This window comes from Aythya marila (genome assembly GCF_965140915.1).
Source record: "Aythya marila genome assembly, chromosome: 23".
NCBI lineage: Eukaryota > Metazoa > Chordata > Aves > Anseriformes > Anatidae > Aythya > Aythya marila.
The window spans coordinates 6,482,729-6,498,595 of NC_139064.1; the positions used below are offsets into that span (position 1 = coordinate 6,482,729).

Below are 15,867 nucleotides of genomic sequence, written 5' to 3' on the forward strand. Positions count from 1 at the left end.
CATCCGAGCCACAGCTTCAAGCTATGAGATCCGTTGTTTTTGGGTCTCACCAATCTGTTCCCGCGTTTCTGTGTGTCGCCCCATCTTCCTTTCCCCCACACTCGCACCCCGTGAGACTGTCGGTCCAGCTCTGTGTTTGGTGTAGCAGATGCTTTTTTTACCATCCGTCTTCCAACATGCCTCTGGGGCCTCGCCGGGGAGCAGTGAGCAGCGAGCGGTGGCACCAGGCTGCAGCGGGGGCACTTTGTGCTCCGCACCCACCTGAAGCGAAATGGGTTCATCGGGGCTCTCCCACGCCTGCCAAGTGCATCCTGCCGCTCCCCTCCCCGCCGCTGCTGCTCCTCACTTCATTAGCACTGGAGATGTTTATAAATGGAAGAGATAATATTTTTCGTTTCCAGTTTGGGTTTCCAGGGCAGCCACTTTCTGAAGCACTTAGGAAGTTTAGAGAAGACGAGGTTATATAAACGATTTTTCCCCCCTGGGCTCTTATTAATCAAGTGGCCTGTGGAGCCATTCCCATAGCTTTGGGATAAAGGGCACTAGCTGGGTGAGGGGAGGCAGGCAGTTAACACAAGGCATCTTTTTTTTTTTTCTTCCCCTTTTTTTGTACGTTTCCGATGAGTGGAGCAGTCAGACCTGGCTGCTTGGGTTTGAAAGTGGACAGAGAGCTGAGTGGCATGCTGAGGCTGTGTTTTGGGCTTCACTCCTGTACTAGCCCCTCGTAGGCCTTGAACCAAGTCGTATAGCACCTTTCAATGACAATTTACCCGGCCCTGTTGATAAATCCTTTTAAAATTTGATTATCTGGTGTAAAATGTTAGCATTGCCTGAGCATAGGGGAAATACGGTTTAGATAACAATGAGCTGATCCTTGTGCTTTCTACAATAACACCCTATGGACGTGCACACGCACACAAACACTAATTAATACATTTCCTGGCAAGCTCTGATGTGTTTCCAGAGCTTCCCAGCACTTTCCCACCCAGGCTGCAGCAGCAGCTGCTGCCCAGCATGGCTGCGAGCAGCGAGGGCAGCTCGTGGGTTGGGAAACCAGGAGCAAGCTTCATGTCAGCTCTCCCCGTTCCCATCAGAAGGAAACCAAGCTCTGCCTCCTCCTCCGGGCCCTTCCTCCCACTGCCTCCCCACCAGCAGAGCCGAGGGCTGGGGTCTTTCTGTTTTCCTTGGGTGGAAAGAGCCCTGGCTGTTGCGCGGGTCCAGCTGTTCCAGTCCTGGAGCCGCAGGTCCACAGGAAATCAGCTCATTTGTCTGCTGACCCACATTCCAGTTCTCCAGCCATGCTCTCTTGGTGTGAAAATAATGATTTAAATAGCCAAGGGTGGAAAATAATGATTTAAAGGAGGTAAAGGGAATATTTGCAGCTATTGCTGACTGTAGACTTGGCAGAGAGAAGCTGTATTTCTTCCGGGTCTGGGGAGCGTGTGGGAAGCGGTGGGTTGAGGTGTTGAACATCTGGAGTGATTTAGCAGTTTTGAGCTGTCGTGCAAGGCTGCGGGGTGCAGGAGTAACTCATCCTAAAGAATTGGGGAGGATGAATGGAGAGAAAAGGTGCTCGGCAAGTTCGGCTGGAGCAGGTGCAGGTCGGGCTCGGCAGAAGAGCCGTGGTGATCCCCTCCAGGGACAGGGGATGGGTGGGGGTGGCCCCAGAATCCAGCAGCACCGCTCAGGATGCTTCAGGCAGCTCCCGTGATGTTTGATGATCTCTGAACGACTTGGCTTGCCTGGCCAGAACTGATTTGCAGACTGGGAGGAAACCTCAAGCACCGTGTTACAACGCAGAGCCACGTGTTTTGTTTCATCTCACTCTTGATGCTAAAACATGAATTGGGCTTCCCTGCTGAAAATGCATCTGAGACCTGTCCCTTCCTTGGAAACTTTGGTGAAGTAACTAACAGAGTGCAAAGGGGGCTTGTTAATGGATTATTTTTAATTGACCTTTTTCTTCATTTTGAAATTTCTTCCCATTTGAAAAGTGCAAAAATGAATACTTTGAGCTCAGATGAATGACACGTGATTTTCGTTATTTTCTTTTAGCTACTTTAGCCCAATGAAAAGCGTGTGAAAAAAAAAAAAATGGTTTGCGTTAACCCAGAACATATTTAGAAAAAACATTTGTGTCTACTTTTTTTTCTCTCTGACTACCAGCAAAGCAAAAAATAAAAAAAAAATAAAAAATCAGCTATTTGCACAACTTTGGCTGCAGGCGGTGGGCAAGCGGACATGAAGCAAACCAGTTTGTGTGAAGAACCCCTTGTATCTCTAGATCTCCATTCAACAGCTTTCAGAAGATAATTAAAAAACTGAAATAACGGGTGATGATGATAGCTGTATAATGGGTGACGATGCTTGGAGTCGCAGGCCCCTACCGACCAGCTGTCTCTTGCCCATTTACACCACCGAGGATTTAGGGCTGAGGCGAGCTAATCAGGAGACCCTCATGGGGAGAGAGGCGTGTTATTTAATTAGCTGCACAATGGACTGACTGGGAGGCACGTGGTGGCTCTAATAGAAGGAGATAGATGTCCTTTTAGCTGGGCTAATTGTTAGGAAATAGCAGAGGCTTTGTTCAGCCCCAGCATGTGGCCTGTGATCTCCCAGAGCCTAGGGGCTGCCCGCTTATAATTTTAGACAGATCTATTCAAGCCTGCTCTGCAGCGCGGGGCCAAACAAGACGGGTATTGTTGGAGAGCCAGGACCGCTGTCCAAGAAAACCACCCCGAAAAACCCAAACACGTGTAGAGCGGAATAGTTTCTGTCGTTTATTCACTAGCGGGCCCGGCTGCCAAGTGAAGACAATTGGAAGTGAGGAGGTTTCCGACGCGGGGTGCGGGTTTTGCTCTTTGAAACACACACGCGGGCGAATCCTTCCTCCAAGGAGCACGACAGCATGCAGGAGGAAGGCCCTGCCGGCACAGCGTGCCCTGGGCGGGCGGCTTTGGGTGCCCAGGGGCCCCATCCTGCCACCCCCTCCTGACCAGCCGCCGCTCAGGATGTGACCCTGGTGTGCTGGGCCGACCGGGCCCATCTCCGTGGGTTTGCTGTAGGCACTGCCGTGATCACGGTGGGACGGTTGGTGTGGAGGGACCGTCTCCGTCCTGAGCTGCCCCCTCAAATCTCCCTGTGGCTTGACCCCGTCATGGTCCCCATCCCCTGAGCTTTTCCTTCGGGACCGCTGAGCCGATGCTCCTGACCCTTTGTGAAGCGAGAAAGCAGCCTTCCATTAAAGCAGGGGGATGGAGGCACAAAGGTTTGTAAGAGGTCATGTGGAAATATTGACCAGGAATTAAACTTCCATGTCTTGAGCCTCTCTGTCCTGGCCACAGAGTTAACCTGAGGGTCATCGCACTCCAGGGTTTGATCCTCCCACCGCCAACTGGCTGCGTGCAGGCGCCTTGTTCTTGTGCCTGCTGTTCCTCAGGCTCTCGGTTCGTATCCTAGAGGTTGGCACCGGGCTGACCTTCCCAGGAAGGTGCTTGTGTGGCTTCTGGCACCTCTGTAAAAATAAAATGTTGCTTAATACTTTCTGCAGCTTTGTGTTCTGAAACAGTGGCTTTTCTGCTTGCTGTTGCTTGCAAAAGATGAAAGGAGCAGAGAAATGTTAGTGACTGGTATTTAGCTGTGCAGGAGATTTGCTTTATGGGAGTATTAGCAATGATCCCACTGCCTCTCCTTTGTGATCCCTCACCTCTTTCCAAGGGAAGGGAGTTCAGAGACCAGCAGAAGTCAGTTCAGCAGCCTCTGTTGCCAGAGATCAGTGAATGCCATGGGTGAAGCTGTGAACAGAGATGTGCTGCCTGAGTCTGATCTGACTGCATCTGTTTCTGTTGCGGAGGAGGCTGCCTGGGAGATCTGACCAAAGATGAGAGGCCCTACAAATGAGGTTTGATGTGTACGGGCTGTGCGTGCTCAGGGTAATCGTGAGCATCATGAGTTAAACAGCAAAAGTCCTCAGGTTATGTTTACCAAAAACTCGGTGCTGTTACTTGAGGAGGAGAGGGGAACAAACAGCGCTGGAGAACAGCTTACAAGGATTTTCCATGCAGCCAGCTCTTCCAGCGGGGTAACAAGTGAGTGACAGCACCCCCCGCCAACGAAATTCAAGGCAGAATTACATCGCTTGAGCCCAGATTAGCTAATCAGGTTAAGAAGCAGCGTGGGATCGCTGGGAAACCAATAGCAGGAGACACTCGAAGATGCTTAGGCAGCCTGCGGGAGCACTGATTGAGGTACCCACGGTGTGCCGGCCGGGCTGGGGCTCCGTGGCAGCCGCGCGGGGCTCTGTGAGCTGGGCTCCTGACGCCAAGCTGGCCACAAAGATGCTTTTGTGAGCCATCTCCGCTGGGAAGCTAATGAGAGCAGGAGTCGTGGAGGCTCGGAGGCGGCTTCCTCTGCTCGCGCCTGGAGGGCAATCAGAGGACGTTATTGTGGCAGCGCTGTCTGGGCTGCTCGGGGCTGAAGTCTGCGTCTCCGCAGCGTGAACATAAACTGGCTTTTAGTGCAGGCGCTGCAGAGGACGGGGACCCTCCGTGACTCTGGGCACAGAGCGGCCAGGGGACCCCAGAGGCTGTAGCCATCTGGGTCACGCAGCAGCCAGTGCTCTCGTGATGGCCACCATCTCCTGGCCACGAACGCTGGATGCGAGAGCTGCCTGCCCTCCCCATGGGGAGTGCGGGGGCACCAGCAGTGCGTGCTGGCTGACAGGCTCTACTTCCATGCCAGCCACTGAGCCAACAAGGGGAGGCTGCAGCCGCCAGCTACTAACCCAGCCTCCCTTTACCAGTGTAAAACAACTCCCTCGGATGCTTCCCAGCTCTTGCGGTGCTTGAAAGAATTTCTCATATAATTTTAAATTCCAGGAAAGGTATCTCCCCGGGGAATGGTCATGGCAGCTGCTTGCTCTTTCCTCTCATTGCAGCGGGCCACCTCCACACCCAGAGCCACCTCCCTGCTCCTTCCTTTCTTGGAGTGGTGGCTGCTGCTCTTTCCAACAATGACCCCCTTGCGATAAGTCCTTTCATGTCTCTGCTTCTCCCTGGGATTGCAGGACACTCTTGTGTTATTTTTTTCCTTCCCCTTTGCTCCTGATTTTTGCCTCCTGCCCTCTGGATATTGTTTACTTGACAAAACATCAAACTGAGGCCCTGACCGCTTGCAGTCATTAAAAATCCCATGGCAGTTTTGGGGAAGGCTCCAATTTGGCTAATTACGTTCTGCCATAAATATCCCCCTGCAGTTTTAATTGGCTATGGTGTTCTTCATTTCCTGTCCATAACAGCTGGGCGGTGTTGCTCCGCGTTGGTACGTAGCCCTTGTATTTCACCCCAAAGGTGGCTGCGCTTCAGTGCTAGGAGAGCGCCTTCTTCACTCAGCCAGCAGCCAAGCGGGTGAATCCCAGAAGCCGTCACAGCCACGCCATGTCTGGAGGAGGGCCAGCAGCTGCCAGTTTGCAGAAGGGCCGTGGCAGGAGTGAATTTGGCCTTGCTAAATGGAAAGAGCCAGCCCCAGGTTGGAAAAAGGTGGTGGAAAGACAGTCCTGCCCTCCCTGAGCCCTCGGACATCACAGCAAAGGCTCTGCAATACCTTTTCTCGGTGCTAAATGAATAATAATTATTATTCTTTTAGACCAAGGTTAGTCAGCGTCCCTGGGAACAATGTGGCATTATTGCCTGTCCTTTCTTTGTTCCAAACTGTTGAAAAACAATCAGACTGCATTGTGGAGAGAGGGCAGATGGTTATCTCCGATCAACGGCAAGATCTTTTGACTATATTAATGGCAGGAGGGCTGTTGTCCACAACCCAGCACCCTCCCTCAACAGGAGAGAGCGCGAATAGATATTAATGGTGAATAACGACAGAGTGGAAAAGGAGGGTGAGACTTGGATGTTGAAGAGGAAAGATTTTTCTGAAGGCTGTAAGCAGCAAATAGGAACCAGTTGCTGAGGCAAAGTCATGTTTGGCAGGTCTTGGACTCCAAATGGTCACATCCCAGCTGAAGAAACTAATCAATGGATTCCTTCCATGCCTTCTGCGAACACTGAGCCATTGAGCGGCTCAGCTGGAGTTCAGAGCCAGGGCTTTCATGTTGCAGGCTCTGAAGTGAACACAAATTAAGGCAGCCGCTAGGACGGAGTTGAGTTCGAAGGAGAGATTCAGCTGCCCTGGGAGGAAATTTCTGTCCACAGCCTCTCCATTCTTTTCCCTCTCCTTTCCTCCACTTTGACTTCTTTTGCCCCAGAGGTGCTTCTGGAAATGTTCTCCTGGTCCTGCAGGGAGGGGGGGCTGTGCATCGCAGGAGTAAGACGAAACAGAAATTTGGGGAGCAGGGGTGGGGGCGAGGTGGGGGAGTGGAAGAGCTCAAAGCCTCGCCGCAGCCATGCTGCACCAAGCTGTGGCTTCATGTCATCAGCTTTGCGGGATCAGTGCTGAGCCGGCATGCCAAGAGTGTGTGTATCTTCTCTAATAAAAAACACACAAGCTGCAAGAAAGGTCTTTATTAGAGCCTTTGTACTGGTCCAGAAGAGAAGGAGCCTTATTACAGGTGCATTGGACTCGAGCCAGTCCTTAGGACTGTAACACTCAGAGGCGAGGCCGAGCCAAACACATCAGCCCACGGGAGCAGGGCTGAAGTGCAGGCACTGGAGAGGCAGCTGAAGCCTCTGGTGCAGATTTTTAATCTTTTTTTTTAATCTTAATTTTTAATTTTTATAATCAGCGGCTACTCTGCTCCATGTGGGACCATCTCTGCTGGTGGGAACCTTCTCCTGCACCGTGTCAGCAGCTTGTCCCTATCAGCTTGGGCGCGACACTGCGGCCTCACTGCGTGCCTCGTCTTGTGTGTGTGTCTGGGGACTGTGGTTTGCTGCAGGAGGCTGCGCTCGCTCTGAGCAGCGAGGATTACCAAGCACCACCGAGCCGGGGGAGCAGTCGGGTCATTTCAATACGGTTGGGACCGCAGGTGCTTTCTGATGGCTTCGCCGCCACAGCCAGCTGCGTAGCTGGGCCCCCCGCGCCCTCCCAGCCCAGCCCCGCTCCCCTCCGTGCACCGCAGCCTGCCTGAGCGGGGACCTGGTGCTCACAGTGCTCCGAGAGAAGTGTGGGAAGGGAAAGGAAGGGAAAGGAAAGGAAGGGCCCTCAGGCTGCAATCGCTGCCTCAGGTTTCTCTTCCCAAGCTGCTCTGGAAGGGCGCCTACAGAGAGGCAGCTGCTGCTTCTGAATCCCCTTTTGGTTTTGAACTAGAAACGTTCTGCTCAGCCTCCTCTCTGCAGTCTCTTCCTTCAGTCACTGCTGTCCATCGTGTATGGGGAAGAGGGGAAAAAAACAAACACAGGACAGGTGCAAGCCCATTATCCTACATGGGGAGAGGCAGTGGGGACCACTCTTTACTCTTGCAGCCATTGTCTTTGCACTCTCAGATTCCTGTGGTGGGTTCCAAACAGGGATGCTCAGCCTTGTGCCCTGCCTGCTGCACCGAGCACAGCTCAGAGGTTCTCCAAAGCATGCAGGGATCCGTGGGGAGCGGTTGTGTACTGGTCACACGGTGAATCACTGGTCCTACCCTGCTGCTGCTGGTTTTCTGTAAGAATGAGGAACTGAACTTGCAAGTGGATGGTGACTGGGAAACAGAGCTGCCTGTAAAATTGGAAATACAAGTGCTTGTCAGCAGGTGAGGCACCTGGAGCTCGCTGCCCCCCTGGCCTTGCCAGCATTGGAGCATCCTGAGTGATCTGCTTAGGTAAAAGCAGCGACTAGCAGCAGGCTCTCACTTTCTGGCCCCGCACCTCACAGCTTCCTTTAGTTACACTGACTTTTCTTCTATAAATACGCCTCAGGCGAATGAGAAAGGCTGCTCTGAAGCAGCTAGAAATAATTCTGAGCTGTAACATTTGCATCCGCAGCCAATCTCTATGTTTGAAGGTTTCTATTGTGCTTGCAAGTGGGACCCTGGCTCCTGCTGGGGGCTGCAGGCGGCCCCAAAGCCCAGCTGCTGACGCACTGGGCCCCGATCACCCCGTTACAGCCGGGACGTTCCCCTGAGCCCAGCTTTGATCAGAGCTGGTCCCTGCCAGCGTCTCGGAGGCTGTTGAGACTTTCTGAGTGAGAGAACCACAAACGCTGGTTGCTAATGTCTTTTTTTTTTTTTTTTTTTTTTTTTTTTTTACACTTGTACCGGTAAATTGCCATCTGTGAGTCATAATCTCCTTTCTGCTTTGCCGTTTGTGGTCTGAAGTTTTTGCTACCTAAATATAATAAAACATATTTTGTGTGAAAACCGATATTCTTCTGTTAAGCTCCCGGCCCGCCGGCACGATACTCATCGCGCATCTCTAGGAGCGTTTTTGCCCCGCTTGCTTCCCAAACTTCGCTTTGCCTCCCCCGGCACCGTGTGTGCCCTGAATCCCCCCCGGACCACCCCGGCTCGGGGCGCACCCGTGGGTGGGAGGGGGGCACCCAGAAGCGGGGCAGCACCCACGGAGGGGACAGGGGCGGGGATCGCCACCCGAGCCCTCGTTCCTGCTGGGACCGGGGGGTGGCCTCAGCCCCGCTTCTCGCCCCCCGGCCCCGCTCCGCTCCCCACCGAGCCGGGGCCGCCTCCGGGGCGGGGGCCGGGGCAGGACAGGGGCAGAGGCAGGGCAGGGCAGGGGAGGGGAGGGCCAGGCGGGTCCCTCCCCGCCGCTGTCACCGCTCGGGGCCGGCCCCCAGCGCCCTCCCCTCGGCGGCTCAGCCCGGGCCGGGGCGGCGGCGGCGGCGGCGGCGGGGGGGCGAGGCGGAGCGGAGCCGAGCGGCGAGGAGCGGAGCGGAGGAGAGGGGAGAGAGGGGAGCGAAGGCGCAGGGGAAGGAGGAGGAAGAGGAGGAGGAGGAAGGCGAGGAAGAGGAGGGAGGAGGAGGAAGCAGGCGCCCGGGCGCCCCGCTCCGCGCACGGCGGGGCGCAGCAGCCGCCCCCCGCTCCCGGTCCTGGTCCCGGTCCCAGCCCCAGCCCCAGCCATGAAGGCGGCGGTGGACCTGAAGCCCACCCTGACCATCATCAAGACGGAGAAGGTGGACATCGATCTCTTCCCGTCCGCCGGTAAGCGCCCCATTGCCCCCGGGGGCTGCGGGAATCCCTTCTCGCCTCCCCGCTTCAGCGCCCGGGGAGGCCGGGGGGATGGAGATCTGTGGTTTTTGTTTTTTTTTTTTTTTGGGGGGGGTCCTTCCGAAGGGGACCCGCGAGCTGCAGGGGAGCGGCGCTGCCCGGCAGCACCGCTGGGGGAAGGCGAAGTTGCTTTCGGAGCACTTTCAAGACTTCCCTCCCTCCTCCAAAAGAAGAACCGCCGCACCCCAGCCGCCTTGTCTCACGCTTTTGGACCCCGAGCGGGGACGGGACAAGCCCCCCGGGGGAGGGAGGGAGGCGACGACGACCCCCGCCGGGCTTTTAGGAGCCCCCACGAAGCGTCCCCAAGGAGGGGGGCGCGGGGAACCCCGGTCCCCGCTGCAAACGCCCCGAGCGGTCCGAGCACGGCTCGGGCGGTGCTGAGGATGCACCGCGTTTAAATCCGGAGAGCCCGAGGCTCTGATTTTTTTTTTTACTTTTTATTTTCCACCCCTTTCTGAAGAAATGGGTGGAGGAAGGGTGCTGGAGCTCTCGGGGATGATAGCAGCGGGTTACTGCAGCGAGGCGTGTTTTTTTGTTGTTGTTGTCGTCCTAGCGATAAGTTAAGCTGCTGCTGGCTGTGGTTAATGCTGGTAGCTGAGTTTTTACCATAATAAGGGCTGTTGGGCACGTCCTGGTGCCGGCTGACCTCAGGCTCTCAGCGGTGGCTTTTGCCTCGCTCTCGGGGCAGGGAATGGTGCTGGGAGCCTGCAGGGACAGAACTTGGCCTTGGGGACAAGACGCGGTCCCACTGCTTCCCTCTCCCTGCCACAGCTCCCGCAAGGCTCAAGGGGAGGCTGCTGGGTTTTGCACAGCGCTGGTGTGCTGAAGGAAATGAAAACAGAGCTGTGCGTGTCTTTGGCAGTTAGTGAACTTCTAGGAAATCCAGCAAGGGGATCATGTCCCACCAGGCGATGATTTCAGGCTGCCGAGGGGACACGGAGTGACAGCTGGCTGCTGGAGCGCGGGGGGCCGCGGCCGCGCAGCGGTTAGCGCTCAGGCTTAAAATAGAGCCTTGTGTGGGATCAGCTTGTCTGCAGAGAGCCCCAGTAAGTCTGCACACGTCTGTGGGACCCACACCGATGGGCTGCACGGGGTCTGATGTGGGGACAGCATCTTGTGCGTGACCCATCTCACAACAGCAGCACGTAGAGGACCTGGCCGCTGGTTATGGCTGTTGCCCCTGACCAGGCTGAGCCTGGCTTTCAGGTGTGGGCTCCGAAGGGTCAGGCTTCAAAACGCAGTGGAGATGCTGAGGAATAATTTTCCAAAGCACCTTTGCAGGTTAAGCGAGAGGCTCTGGTGCAGCTGAGGGTCTGACTGTGTCTATTTCCTAAAGCTTGGGTTAAAAGAAGGTTTACTGGAGACTCACTGCCGTGCTTCAGGCCGTGACTGCAGGTTTCTTGCTCGCAGAGGAAGAAAATGGGATAGGAAGAACACCTGGTTCATTGGGGCAGGGCCGGGAGGATGTGGGGTTTGTTTGTCTTTCAATTCAGACCAAATATCTGCTGAAATTTAAACATCTCCTGGCGTGGGTGACAGCGTGTTACTGAGGCGTCTTTGTTGTTTAGGTGTTGGAGCATGGGATCAATGTAATTGCCTTTTCCCTCAAGTGAGGACGCAGCATTTCGTGCTGCCTTAAGTTCATTTTCTTCTGAGAAAGCTCTTTTGCAGCTTATGTCAGCAAGCAGTTTTTAGCGTTGACCCAAAGTTTAAACTTTGGCAGGAAGAGCGCTGAAAAACAAAAACCAAAAAGGTAAAAAAGAGCTGACTCCCTATCGACTTCAGCTGCAGTTGCTTCTGTTTTGGTGGCTGTGCTAACACTGAGCCAGAAAGGTCAGTGTTGTCAATTAGCTGGCTTAACCTCATTTCCCCTGTAACTTTTTAGAGAATGCTGCAGCTTTCTTGCACGGTCGGACTGATGCTGAGAGAGGGAGCATGGATGCTGGCAGCTTCTGTTTCAGGCATCCATAGGAGATAGATGTCAAGTTTTCTCTACTCCTGTCTGTTTGGGAGTGCTGCTGAGCTCTTGCTCACCCAGCCCTTGGTCTCCTTGAGGAATCTGCCACTAAGTGTGCCCATTGTCCTTCTTTTGAAATGGGCATTGGCCTCAAAATGAGTCTGGCCTCTCATTCCTTACATGCCAGCAAGGCAGTGAATCTGCTCCACAGCATCCATAGGGTTAATCCTAGGCAGGGAGAATTGTTCCAGGCAGAGGTTTTCAATTGTGCGAGATGTTTCATGTGCCAGGTGCTTGATGCCCTATAAAACTGTAGAGATGCGTTGGCTGCACTGCAACGTCCCTTCCATGCCTTGAAATAAAAGCCTGCACGTGCAGGCAGCCCCTGTGTGTAGGAGCGAGGTTTGCAGCGTGTCCAAAGGGCTTAAAAATAACCTAAAGGGGATGTGAAGTTTTACAAAGCTCCAAAGCCAAGTTCCCCTGCTGTTGCCAGCAAGAATGTGTGAGGAAGATGAGTAGGTCAGGAACCCAAATACCACAGTGGTGGGCTCCTGCTTTAATGTGCAGGCTGTGTGTGTGGGTTTTCCTCGTAATGGTATGATGGACCGTATGCTAACACAGTTTTGATTGCAAATATGTGGCTGATCCACCAGTGGGTTGGTGGGATTTAGTTTACAGCCTTTTTTTTTGTTTTTTAATCACAGACAGTTGAAAGTTCATCCTCTGAAGTCAGAACCCAAACCAGGTGAAAATCAACCCTAATGGGAACTTAACATTGCAACTGGTAAATGCTGCCTGCTGCAAATCAATTTGTTTCCTCCAGTTCTGCAGAGCTCTGTTTGTTCTCTGCGGTCAGAGTTAAAAGCAGCTCCGCAACCCTCGCTGGAAGCTGGCAGTGTGTAATTGGGACTCCCAAGTGCGGAGAGATAACTGCATTTCTTGCTAATGAGGCTGCTGACTTGCTGCCCCAGGGCTTCCCACAAGGTACTGCAGGAGGGCTGCAATAGCAGGCAGAGATGCTGGGCTCCCTTCTCCTGCATCCACTCCCCTCTCGCTTCCTTCCCCTGTAGGTGCAGCTTGGTGCTGGGCCTGCTTCTGCCTGGCATGAAACCAGGACTCAGTCTGCCTCGAAATCCCAGCTCCAGGAGGCGGCAGGACCCCGTCCATCCCTTTTGGTGCTTCCCATGTGGACCCCAAGGACATCCGGGAGATGGGCGCGTTGTTTCCATTCGCCTGTGTGTGGGTGGGATCCCAGGGGTGTGTTTTTATCTGGCAGGAGCCCTTCCCTCTCTATGGGGTTTGGGATGTGGTCAGTACAGGGCTGAAGCAAGGTAACTCCTGCTGCAGGGTGCAGGGAAGTGGACAGGCTCTGAGCAGTGTGTATTTGGGTGGAGGACCTGCTGCATCACACAGCCTCTCCTAGACAGGTCAATCTCTTCTTCTTGTCCTTTGCTTTCACTTTTAACATACACAAATGAGGGAGTTCGTATTTAATGCAAATGTTCTGTCAAGCATCTGCCCACCTGTGCTGTGCCTTGCTGCAGGGAAATAGCCAAGTGCTTTACAAGCCAGAATGTGTCTTCATTACACATCTTAGGATGGCGTCCTGGAGAGCCCAGCTTCCCAAACACGCCTCTGCTCTGCAGTCTGTGTGTGCACAGAACAGGGTCACAGCAGCAGCGACCCATCCGAGGGACTACTCCTATTTCTGCCTGACTCAGTTTCCCTGTTGCTGTCTGGAGACTGGTCCTGGTGGCTTGCATGGCCACGTTCTTGCATACAAGGTGAAACCCAGCACCAAAAAAAACCAGCAGTTGCCTCTCTCTGCTTCAAGTTATCCTCTAACCCCTCTCTCCTCTGCGTACTGGTGCTGGAGGAGCATTTGCTTGCCTGCACCCATTGGGACGGGCTGTGTGCATGCAAACTGAGAGAGGGTTTGCCTGGAAACCCAGGAAAGCCCGGAGAAAGGAAACGCTGAAGGGTGAAGAGATTTCAGGGCAGCACAGAATTTTATCCGGCATCTTTCTGAATGTTTTTGCATCTGCATTGACAGCAAAGGTGAGAGCTCCTCTTCGGTTGTGGATTGTTCAGTGTGGGCATGAATCCTCAGCCGGCAAGAGGGAGACTCTAATAAATTGAGGGCCTCTGGCTCCTGAGGTATTTTCGATGCTGATTGCCGGTGGAGGAGGTGAGAATTTGAGCTGAAAAAGAGCAATTATCTTCCTATGCACTTACAAAATGCCCATCACTGTGGTATCCAGCTAGGATGGGGGAACAGTTTCCCAGGAGGGAGGAGACTGCATCTGTCTTTCACCAGCTTTTTTAGTGTCAACTTGTGTCTACTTAAGGAACAAAGCTGTGAAAAGAGCTGGGAAGGGGGCAGCTGATGATGCCCTGTGCAGCCTTCTCTCACCCTTCATCCTTCAGGGATCCACGGCATGAAGTACGCCCCGGACTGCGGCGTTCTTAGCTTCGGTACAGAGGGCAGTGATATTTGCAAGAAAGAGGAGCAAAGCCCCATTTCTTCCTCTTTTTCATCGTGTACTCCCCAAAGCATGTAACAACTGTGCAATTGCAGTGTAGTTACACGAAGTGGCCTCTAATTTGCCATGTAATTATGGCGTGCTATGCTTTGATAAGCCTTATAAAATGAAGGGATAACACAGTCCTGTGCAGGAGCAAGCTCTCCAAAGGGAGCTGAGGAGCAAGCTAGCTGCCATTCCGCTACCCCAAATCCCGAAGAGATTGCTGCAGTTAGACCTGGAGATGCCAGCTTGATGCTGGAGGTGAGATGGAAGGCGGCTTGGTGTCCTCCTGTGCTGTTGTGGTGAGAGCAGACGTGTCTCAGGCACTCAGATGCATCTCAGGTGCTACCTCTCAGGGAAGAGGTAGGTGTGAGTCAGAGCAGACTTGTCTGAATCTGGTGTAGGGGTGTAAGCAGGCAGGGCTGTCAGGCCGAGTGACTGCTTTCAGTTGTAGTACTTCGGTCGGGATTTGGGGGAAGAAAGGAACAAATCCATGTGGATTTGTCTCAGGCAATTAAAGAGAGTCTTTTCCTCTCTACACCATTAGCTGGTACCTGCATGGGCACGTGAGCTGTATTAAGGTGAGCAAACCTTATCTAGGATAGATTTAGGAGAGCAAGTGTCACTGCTATCCCTGGGATGAACTGAAAGGATCGAGCTGCTGGCATCCTACAGGCTTATGCATTTTGCTCAGGGGAAGACCTGAGCTTGGTAGGGTGGTGCCAGGGCACCAACTGAAGTGAAGACGGGAGGGGTGATCAGCTTTGCTTGAAGGTGAAGATTCCTCTGGGAGCAGGGGCTGACCATTCATGGCACTGTGAAGCTGGGGATCCCGACAGGAACGGTGGGGACCGACTGAAATCTGTTTTCCCCAGATTCACTTGTCGGCTGTGAGTTACGGGCCAGTTTGCAGCTTGTCCAAATCAGCTTTGCTCTGCTGAAGCCAGGGATATATGCTCTGATCCAGCGTAAAGCCTCAGCGCTGTAGCTGATACAAACTGTACAGCTGTCTGGCAGCCAAAAATTGGGCCTGTGTCCCTTTTTTTTTTTAACCCGCGACATAGTTATGCATCGCAGCTCTTTTGTTCCTCTTCCGTGACTAAGCTGCTCACTGCCTTGTTTCTTCTTCTTCTTTTTTTTTTTTTTTTTCCTTCGTTGTGTAGTTTATAATCTCCCAACTAGATACAGAAAAAAAAAAATTTGTTTGCAATGCTGGCCAAGAAGGCTCTGGTTTCACTGGCATCGGGCCATGCTTACATCCCCAGTCAAAATACTGCTGGTTAAACAATAAATATTTATTGATTCTCCTACAAGCTTCTACATTTTTCCCAGGTGCGGTGGAATTTGGGGGGGTGGAGAGCACTTGAGTCCCAAAGCGGCTTCTTTTGGGCTGCAGTGGCTGTGCCGGGTTTCTGTGGAATTTACTTTTGCTCCTCCTGATGACAAAACCGTGAGATGGCTCTGGAGATAGCAGCTCTCCTGCGGGCTGGGATGCGAAGGGGAGCCTCGCAGGCTGGTTTTGGTACCGCTCTGTGTCTCCAGGCATTCAGCCTGTAGTTCTGCTCCATTCAGCTGCCTGTCTGGACTGCCCCAGGTTGCAGGATTTGTGCCCGTGACTGCTGCAGGCTCTGGTGGTAATTATGTGAAAATGTGCAAATCTACAAGTCGCTTTATCTGCCTGAATATCTCCTTGAATAAGGGAGTGACTCCTGTCCAGAGGCGATCCGTAGTTCAATGTCTGGTCCAGAGAGATGGCAAAAAATAAAAATGAAAAAAAAAAAAAAACCACAAATCAGGGTGGTTTCAGTTAGTAATTTGGTTAAAGGGCTCAGCCTTCGTATCTAGACTGTAGAGAACTGCTGGGTCTGAAAGCATGTGCCTGTAACATTAAGAGACTGCAAAAGTTTGCATGCAAAACCTGAGCTTCTGCAGGGCTGCGAGTGTTCAGAAGGCAGCAAAACTCGCGGTGCTTGCGTTCAGAAGTGCTCAGAGTTATTCTGTTCTCTTGTGGTGGGTGGCTCAGTAACTTCTGGCTTATTTAGCTGGGGAGCAAACCCAGGGCTGCTCACCGTTGCTCGCCTCTTTCTGAACTGTGAGGTGAAACTGCACATCTTTGGTGTATTTTTTTTTTTTTTAGTTTATTTTTTTGCCACTCAACCGGCAAATATATAAGGTTTGGTTTGGTCTTGGTGACATGAATGGCATCAAGTCACTGACGACGTCTGCCTGTGCAG

The 15,867-nt window shown here is 53.1% G+C and overlaps 1 protein-coding gene across 2 annotated transcripts in view; it reads left to right on the top strand.

The window, feature by feature from the left end:
- The window catches only part of ETS1 (ETS proto-oncogene 1, transcription factor), a 77,609-nt gene that overhangs the window by 20,218 nt on the left and 41,524 nt on the right, over positions 1 to 15,867 (top strand). The window contains exon 1 of one of the 2 annotated variants that reach the window (XM_082778054.1): positions 8,769 to 9,085. The exons of the other annotated variant lie outside the window; for it this stretch is intronic. Coding sequence (XP_082634180.1) covers positions 9,004 to 9,085 — 82 coding nt within the window. The 5' untranslated portion in view covers positions 8,769 to 9,003. Of the gene's footprint in view, positions 1 to 8,768; positions 9,086 to 15,867 lie in introns of those variants that run through there. 2 annotated transcript variants of the gene reach the window in all.